At 44.4% G+C, this 9,962-nt stretch overlaps 1 protein-coding gene across 1 annotated transcript in view; it reads right to left on the bottom strand.

Moving 5' to 3' along the window:
* Positions 1 to 3,398: 3,398 nt before the first annotated feature.
* SYNDIG1 (synapse differentiation inducing 1) overlaps positions 3,399 to 9,962 on the bottom strand; it is a gene marked incomplete at its 3' end in the record, with an annotated part of 12,399 nt that continues 5,835 nt past the window's right edge. The window contains exon 2 of the mRNA XM_010135534.1: positions 3,399 to 3,536. Coding sequence (XP_010133836.1) covers positions 3,399 to 3,536 — 138 coding nt within the window. The remainder of the gene's footprint in view (positions 3,537 to 9,962) is intronic.

Raw genomic sequence — 9,962 nt, 5'->3', positions numbered from 1 at the left:
TCTCCCAGGGAGGGGGTAGTGGTGGGGGGGGTTAGAAAGCACTGAGCTAGCAGCTTTGTGGTGTTCAGTTGCCAACTGGATCTAAACTATCACAGTCCTTTTTGGCACCCAAAGTGGGGCACAAGGAGTTGAGATAATGACAGATTTGACCCAAGCGTGTTAAAACACTTTTTGTTATATGCACTCTGTATACTAGTTAAGTACTCCACAGTCACCGTGCTGGTCCATTTGCTCGTGTGGTCGTGTTACACAAATCCTTATGTTCACTATGTATTCCCTACATAGTGGTGATGTTTATCATCTCTGGGAGATGGATCAGGACTATCATGTTGTTATACTGGATATTGTTGACTTATGATACAATTATAGCACTGGGCACGAGGTTAAGCTGGTACTTGTATGCAACATTGACATTTATTAGTAACCAGACCCAATCTTTGGGCAAGACAGGGGAGGATACTTTCTCAGCTTTTGAGAATTTTGAATATTCTCAGGATGCGCAGGCCGGTATACTCTTATTGTAGTGTCTCCTGAATATGTCTCAGGTCTTAGAGTTACACAATGTTTTTTCAAGAATACCACCCAGAGATCTGTCCCGAGACTGGAGAGTTATGAGTGACAGGGTCTGTGGAAGAGCATGGGCAAATGCCTAGGACAGAGGTCCCCTCCAATGTTCTGGGATTTCACCCCCAAACAAGTGCAAGATCCTAACACACTAGTAAAATATTTGGAAAAAGTACGTTGTCAACCTGGAAACTCCAGGGAGACACAAATCACCACAATGTGCTGGGGCCCTATAGTGGAAAACCCTCTATACAGAGTAGGAGGGCTGATCTTACTACTGATCTTCTTGAGGGGACTTCTAAGTCATTTCCACAAGAAGTGAATGACTATGATCAGGATTAGAGGGGCCTGCCTCCAGACAGAGGGAAGAAAGGGACAGTTGGGTTTCCGGGACTGTGTGGATCTGATGGCCTGGCACATCAGACCCACAGGAGTACAAGGCCCTAGCAGACACAGGTGCACAGTGTACCTTAATGCCATCAAGTTTACTTTACACAGTGTACTTTAATGTCAGCAAGTTACAAAGGGCCAGAACCCATCTGCATTTCTGGGGTAACTAACACTCACTGGCAGCTCATTGCACTGACAGCTGAGGTGAGCCTCACTGGAAGTGAGTGGCATAAACACCCCATTGCGACCAGCCCAGAGGCCCCCCGCATCCAGGATAGCTGGACCAAACCCGCCGATGGGATATTCAATACCATACTGATGTCACGCCCAATATATATATAAGGAGGGGAAGGCTAGCTGGAGGGAGTGTAGTTCCAAACAGCGACAGGGCACGGTGCAGCTTGGTGAGGTTTGGCTCTGCATGGCATGGCAGGGGCGCAGCACAGCTCAGCTTGTGGCTTGGCAGCCTGGTGAGCACTGCATTGTATATCACTTGTTATCGTTATTGCTATTGTTTCCTTTCTCTTTGTTGTTCAAGTAAACTCTCCTCATCTTAACCCAATGGCTTTACCTTTCGTTCTTCTCCCCGCCTAAGAGTGGGATAGGGAGCACCGAGCCAGTGGTTGCATGGTGTTTGCTTGCCATGGGTCTAAACAATGACAAGAGCTAAGAGGAGAGACCAGAAGAAAGGACTATGCAGGGCTGGTAGTATTAATATGATAATTTTTTAGAGGTAATAGTTGGAAAGATTTCTGCTTTCAATGCAAAAAAAAAAATTAGAAGCCAAAATTCCTCAGGAACACAATCCTTCATCCTGGCTGGATTTAGCCACAGCTTGCTTTGGTGAACCCAAGAAGTCAACTAACCAAGATTAATTTATTGTTTCCCAACCTAATAAAAGCAAAGCACCTGCCTGACCTTTCTCGCTAACAGCTCCTAGTTTTAGGCAACCACATTCAGATGTGGTTAAATCAATCACATCATTATGCTAAATAAAACAACACCCAAGTTTCTATTTTCCAATGCCTAAATCCTCCAGCACAATATAATCATCTTTCTGTGCCTTTGTGTGGTCTTTTCCACCCTTCTTATGCTCCTGTCGAGGTAGTAGGGTCTTACGGATTCCTGATGGCCCCTGGGATCAGTTCTCAGCTAAAGCAGAAGCCCTGTCCTTTGCACACTGGCTCTCAGAACACCTAGCTTCTCCGCCATACTGCTTTTTAGTACTTATGTTGTTGGCTTTGCATTTATTGAACTGTGATGCGCTTTCATTGTTTAGATAAAACTAGCTAACAATCGCCAGGCCTCCTGAAGGAACACTACCACAGGAAATTCGTGAACAGTTTTCCCCAGCACAGAGCAAACACTCTGCTGATGGTGAAAAACTCTCACCCGTCCTTAGCTGCAGTATTGGTGAAAATTCCTGCCTAGTCCACGTGTGCGAGGAGGTGTGAACATTTTGCTTTTTAAAGCAAAAATAGTAGTGCTGTATCTATCTCTTTCTTTGATATTGAAGATTGGGATTTTTCAGATCTGAAGTGCCTGCTCCAGCTTGAAAAATACCCAGTGCTGGTAGATATTTAGAGCAGGCGGATTACAAGGACAGGTGAGAGGGTGAAAGATTTTGGTGCTGTGAAGTACAGACTGTAGTTTGCAAATAGCCATTTCTACCATCAGTAGATAGAAATATAAGTGCACATTTCTTTGAAGTCGGTCCTTGAAAGGAGACTCCTTTTCTGTCACGTTCTGTTATCTGCCATGCTGGCAAACTCAATAGTTACTCTGCAGGCACTTGCAAAGATGAAAGTGTCAAAACAAATAATGGGGCATGAGGTGATTGTTATTAGGCACAAGTTGGAAACCAGAAAGCCCATCTCATGAAGGAAACAAACCAAAACACTGTCACTTCTCTGGTAAGAAATATTTCCATATTAAAATTGGACAAGGATAACATCCTGAGCTATTTTTCAGGGGGACAGGAAATGGTTCCTGGAAAGCAAAGTCACTTCTGTAAAACAGAAATTATCGTTCTGCTGCTGGAAGGATATTACCTGGTTTGCTTTTCCAGATGATCATCTCGGGAACCAATAGACCAGTTTCCCCAGCAGGAAATCCAAGTGTTTGAGATAGCAAGGGTGTTTTCCACTCAAAAGCCATGTCCACAGAAAATCCCTAGCTGGGCATTGTATAATACGACATGGAACCTGACCATAGCTGGAAACCTAAAGTATTTCATTGACTTCTCCCTCAACAAAGTACCTCACAAGATGACCACTACTATCACAGAGACATACCAAGGTAGGGAACACACTTTCCTGTTTAATTACCTCCCACTACCCTGGAGAATTCTTGGCTACATTTGGGGTTTCGTGAACTTCCCTTGTGTGGGGTGATGGCTACTCCATAGACGCAAAACTCTCAATAAGCAGATGTTTTAACATTACCTCATGAGACAGGTAAAAGGCAGCAATTCCCAAAGGCCAGAAGCAGCAGAGCATGGAGAACACAGTGAGGCCAAGATGATCTCTCGGTGGCATCATCAGGAAATTGTCTTCGCTCTCAGTGTCGCTTGAGTAATCACTCTGGAATAGCAATGGAGATAGAAATTTAGAGGTGCTGGTTAGCGATATCATTACTTCTCCTCTGCTGTGGCCAAAGGCTGTGATCATCTGTCCATAAAACTCACCCCAGTCACACCAGGACAATTTCTCAACATCAAGACAGGCCTCCAGCACTCATGGTAGAAAGTTTCTGGTGACCCACCCTGGAGTCCCTACCACACAGGGATCTGTAAACAGGGCTGGGTCTGGGGGTATTTGTACCCTATTTGTTAGGGCCTGTGAGACCACTCTGCTCTGCTGTGGCCCCACAGTGACAGGACCACAGGAGTTAGCCTGCAGTGTCCATACCAGCCAGTAGCATCCTTCAGAAGGACTTCAGGACTGGGACTGTGGCCATAGCACATCTCACTCCCTGCCTGCTGAAAGGCTTACCAGGACACTAACTCCTTGTTTTAGCAGCACCCCAAGGGTAGGCTGAGAGATTTGAACCCTTACATCTTCATCAGAACCAAACAGGAGAGAAGTGGGAGCACAGCTCTAAGGCAGGGTTATCTGCAAGTTGCAGGCTGGGACTGCAGCTTCCTTGTCAGCACTGATGCTTGGGGAAGCCACTCCAGACAGCATCACAAAGTCAGCACTATTTTTATCTCCTACTGCACGCACAGCACTGGCTAGCAGGTGTCCTCCTCACAATCACCAGGGGAATGTCCAATCATTGACTATGCCACAGCTTTCATCACTGTTGCATGAACTTGAACCCAAGAAATGAGAAATTTTGGAAATCACTGTAGGGACCTGAAAAGGGCCCATTTTACATGTTTAATTTTCATGAATGAAAGAAAGTGACTCTCTAGCCAGATGAATCAGGGTGAACCTGACCTAGCAAAAGATTTCTTTCATGGTGGTTACGAGGACTGATCCACAGGGGACCTGACTGCCCCACTGCTGAGCGAGTACAATTCTCCAGCAGAGCAGGAGTAGAAGACAGCCTTCTCTCTGGTGGCTTCCTCCTTGCCTGCAGAGAGTCGACATGCAACAGCAGGCACCAAGACTATGGTTATTCCAGGCTTTGGAGTTACATCTTTGGTGGAAGAAGGGTCTTGCAAAGCTTTTTAATTCACCCTGGGAATACCTCCAGTCTGAGATAAGGTGGCCAAAAACCTCATAAAACCCTTTTGAGTTGCATGTTCTTTACTGACTTTTACTTTACTTTACTTTTCTTTGTAGGAGAATGGTGTCCAAAATCTCACTGAAAGAAAGACATCCGTGTGACATTTAGAAACTTAGTCTTTTGGGCATGAGTTTTGTGTCTCTCTTAGAAACTTAACAGCTCCTTTGGGAGATTTTGGCCTTTGGGCCAAAACAACTGGCAAAGTGACATTGCATTGCCAGGGAGCTCTAAATTCCTGAAGAAGATGTTAATCTGAAAGATAGGAAAATGAACTCATGCACATGAAAGCAAGTTTCTAAACATGCCACTAGCGAGTCACGACTGAGAAGGACATAGGAAATGCTGGCAGCCTCATGATATTTGAAAGACTTGGTGATGGACAAAGGGATTACTTCCCAAGCTGATATCAGATGACACGATCCATCTCTTCCTAACATGGAGAGTCTGTTTTGGTAGATATTCCTACCAAGCACCTGGCACTGACCAGAGAGGCCTGGGAAGGATAAGTGGGGGAACCAGACAGATCCCATGCACTGAGATTGTGTGGTGCACATTAATACTAGCATGTAGAGACCCCCAGCCTGTGTCAGGTGTCCTGACACCTCAGCAGAAGTGAAAAAGCTCCATTTGGCACAAACTCAATAAAATCCTCCTTCTGAAGGGACACCTGCTGATGATGATGTACAATGTCTGAGCTTGGTGACTTATCTTTCTGCTTCAATTTTCAGAACAGGCCGTAAGTGAGTAATTTTTAATATCAATAATCTTCAAGAGTAAGAGAAGGAAAATGGGGAGGGAGGAAATCCACAAACATTCCTGAAAGTGTCTTGAAACAGTGCTCTTCTCTGAACTTCATGACACGTAAGATACAAAACCACTTTTGATTTCCCAGTCCTTGGCTGAATAGTGTGCTGGCATTGTATCTGTGGAGACTACCTGTCTGATATTTCAAATTGCATTTTCTTGCAGATGAAGGTGAAATGGGGAAAAGATTCTCTAGACGACTTTGATCAAGCGCTGAACCAGAAAATTACCACTTATGCTGCTTTTCAAAGGGTGGTGGCATCACACATCTCAGAGAGCTTCTATATCGACTGGAGAGGTAACTGTTAGCCTGCAAGAGGACAACTATGGAGGTTTTCTTAGTTATGCTGACATGATAGGGTTGTCAAGCATTGGAACAGACTGCCCAGGCAAGTGGTTGAATCACCGTCCCTAGAGGTATTTAAAAGACATGTAGATGTGGTGCTGAGGGACATGGTTTAGTGCTGGACTTTGCAGTGCAGGGTGAATGGTTGGACTTGATGATCTTACAGTTCTTTTCCAATCTAACCAACTCAATGATTCTATAAAAACCCATAATGGGCTAGATTAAGTTATAGGCTCATACTACGCAGTAGAGTTACAACCGTGAATGCCATTTTGATGTGTGAGGTCCCTGTAGTACACAGTGGATCAGATGACCTGTCAATCACCAAAAGTGACAGAATAATTCTGATCAGAAAGTCCAGGTATGAACCAGAAGGGCAGAAAAAAACCCCACAGCCATAAATCACTGAAAGAAATCCAACAGTAAAAGACACCTCTTACCCCTTCCAACTAAACACCCATTTCTCCAAGCAAACCCTCTTCTCTAATGTTCTCTCTCTTACAACACAATACCCAACTCTGAGCTTACTGAGACATCTTCCCTATCCAGAAACCTTTCTGACATTGCAAAGCTTTTGACCATTTTGCTACCTAGATGGTTGTCTTCACTTATTCCTGGTTCTGCAAGCACTGCACCCTGAACTGGAGCAACTGAATGTTAGAGTGCTGAGAAGTCAGAATTACTTCACCAACCACAGTCATGTTGGGTCAGCAGATTAATCCTGCATAATCATTAATATTCTTGTGCAAGAAGCACTGCTTCTTTTATGATTAACAGTCTCTCTACAAATTTACACGGAACTTTTCACAATTAACATCGTAATTTCACTAATCTGAAAGTTTAAACTCTTGCAGAAGTTAGGGAATAGCATAACTATTTAATCTTCAGGGTTTGTGTGGTAAGCAGGACTGCACAGACAAAGTTTTCTTTACTTAATGTTAAGCTAGATGAGTTCAAGCATTTGAATATCAAACTACCAGATTCTTCTTTCTACAAGTGTATCACCAGTGCATCCTCCAACCAAACAAGAAGCAATCAAAAAAGGAATTGTTCAACCACTGAAAAAAAACCTACCTGGCAAAGAACATCTCTTTCTTGGTTGAGATACTCTGTTCATCACCAGTGCAAATTTCTGTCATAATCACTCTCTTAACAAATCTCAGTTACTTCAGGCTTTTTACCGGGCTGGTAAAACTACAACCAGATTATCCTATTCGAACAGAGTGCATCTATCCTGTCAATGAGACGATATCACTATCTTCATGATGCTAGGAAAATCTCAGGAAGGAACAAGTCAAAATACATCCTGATGCAGGGGCAATCACATAAGTGACAGAGATGGGAGGATCATGGGTTGTCAAGGAACAAAAGCAGCAGCTGACAGTCTCTTTGGAATGTGGAGGTATTCACCCCTTTTCAGACACGACATCTGGCTCTAGCAGTTTCCACTGCCATTGCACAACCACTTCGAACACAGAGAATATTTACAGAAGGCAGTGCCTTTCCACTGCAAGTAAGGCACTGACTTGGGGACATATCTTTGTGCTTTAATGTGAAAGATGTAACCTCATTGAGGTCCACAGTCCTTGGCAAGTGAGCTGCAGTCTCTGCAGCCTATGCAAGGTGCTGCTGTGTAAACAGCTCTGTTGTAGAAATGACACACCTCTGAAATTACTGAGCACGCAGAGGGATTTCCTGCTTCCAGTGGATCCTTTGTAGCAAAAGCAGTTATTACAGTGGCAACAACCGTCCTCATCCTCGTTGACCTCTGTTGTGTGTCACTTGCCAACATACCTGGAATTCAGCTGAGAGGGTAAAGCAGTCTCAGTCTCAGTTTATCCACAAGCATTTTTGTGGCAGTTATGAGGAAGAGGTGACCTCAGGAGTGCAGGGAAGGCTGGAGTTACAAGGAGATAAGGTGCAAAAGGATGAATGCTGCCCAGAGCACGAATTCCTGCAGAAAGCACAGTGCCCTGCCCAGATGAATTTTGATTACAGTGAATGGCAAAGAAAGCAAGCAGCCCTTTCCCTTTCCCTTTCCCTTTCCCTTTCCCTTTCCCTTTCCCTTTCCCTTTCCCTTTCCCTTTCCCTTTCCCTTTCCCTTTCCCTTTCCCCAGAGAGCAAGGCTGTCTGTAGACAGAGCTGAATGTGAAGCATGCACTTTGGACTGTGTTTCACAACACAGTGACCCTGAGAAGGACCACTAGACCAGGGTGTTCAGGCAAAAGCAAGGTGAAAATAAACCTCCTCTGTGATGCACCATCAGAGGAATGAATGTGATCCACAGAGAGGTTCAGTACTACAGACACATACATAATGGGTCCAATTCTGGTACCACAATTTCCCAAGTATGTTGGAGAAATCAGGAATGAGAAGGCAGGTACCTGAATCATGCTGCAGAAAATCATCTACACAAGGAAGAAAGTAGAGAAGCCATCTTCACTTGTAAGATAAATTCAAGATGCAATTTCATCACAGTTTGTAAGTGCCTGCATGAATAGATAATTTCTGATCAGAGACAGCTCTTTCACTTGGCAGAAAAGCAGAAGAAAACCCAGCAGAACAGGTGAAGAGCAGACCAAAAGGTGCAGATTTTTAACAGATATGATGTTGAACACTTTTCTGCAGTTGTAATGGATTTTCTATTACACAAAGCACTTGCTTAAATCGAGGCTTAAATCGAGTGAACAGAGGCTCCACAAACAGCTTGCCATGGGCAGCCTGCAACATATTGGAGGCTGGATTTGATGGTCACATAATCTCTTTCAGAATTAAAATGTTAGGCACACTGGAGAAGTCCGACAACAAGGTCTGCTGTGAACCACAGTTGCCAGCAACCTTTGATGGATATTCAGGAAACGGCCCTTTTGGTGTTGCTCTTTTCGGCCTTCAAAGCAACCAATTCAGCCACACACACATGCTGCACACAAAGCTAATTTCTGGTATGGCCCTGTGGGATCTGCTTCAAATCCAGATGGTCCAGTGGTCTGGTTTCGACAAAGACCAACACACGATTCAACTATAAGGTAATATGTGCTCTGTTTCCCTCCACACAATGTCTGTTTCAGTAACGCAGTTAAACATGCTATTCTGACCAGTGCTCTGCATCCCTTTGCTCTTCTGCAAGCAGTCTGAGTTCACCTAAATGCAGCAGTCATCAAAGGCAGCATGCTGGATGGATAAACTGCAAGGGCTGTAGTTTATCACTGCTCTGCCTCAACACATCACTCATCACTGAGCAGCATCTGGCTGATCCTTACTTGAAAGGTGATGTCCCTGAAATCCATTGCCACCATGGATTCTTTGTTCTGCTAACGTATTATTTATTTTGTTTTGCCTGTTTACTCATTTCTTTTTACCATTTTGAGTTTTGCAGTTGCTCCCCTTCAAATTTAAAGGTATTTAAATGATCCATAATCCACTAACCCTGACACAGCTCTTTTTGTTTCCCTAACTCCAAGTCTAAATTGCCTTGTCAGTTGAGCAGCCAGCCTTACATATCAGGGGAAAAAACTCCTGGATGCAGCTGTCCAAGCCCATTCTTCCTTCTGTCCCCCTGAATTTTGATTATCTCCCTTGTGATGTTTTGTAGACACCCACTGACCACCTTCCTATAGCTCATCAGTAACTTGCATTTAGCACACTGCCACTGGAAGGGGATCACAGCAGACACCAATCAACAGCTCTATACTAAAACAGGCCAGCTGCCACAGTCTTCTGAATCACACTCGCTGGCAGAGCAGTAATCACAGCCCTAATGTAAATACTCCTAATCTTTGTGTGAGTGACAGGAGCTCCCAACAACTCTTTGAATTCATGGGGAGGGCACATGTGTATCACAGCACAATCATTCCTTTGCAAGTGACGCAGCAGCCACCACAGAGAAGTGGCCCTCAGCAGCTTACACTGTCAGCTATTGAGAAGGTTGAAGCTGTGGTGAATGCAAGACACTTCATCAGTTTGTTCTTCATGCTATGGGCCATCACTTTAGGGTTCCTACTCAGGGAGAAGACTGCCAAGGTCTGCAGACATAAAGGTTCCTGCTGGAAGGAGCAGAGCAGGTGGTCCCCGCAGAGCAGATGGTGTCAACACTGCTTGTTGAGGAAAATTAGGGAGACATCCCCCT

The sequence above is a fragment of the Buceros rhinoceros genome, unplaced genomic scaffold (genome assembly GCF_000710305.1).
Source record: "Buceros rhinoceros silvestris isolate BGI_N320 unplaced genomic scaffold, ASM71030v1 scaffold16604, whole genome shotgun sequence".
NCBI classification, from domain to species: domain Eukaryota; kingdom Metazoa; phylum Chordata; class Aves; order Bucerotiformes; family Bucerotidae; genus Buceros; species Buceros rhinoceros.
This window is presented reverse-complemented; position numbering and strand designations above follow the sequence as displayed.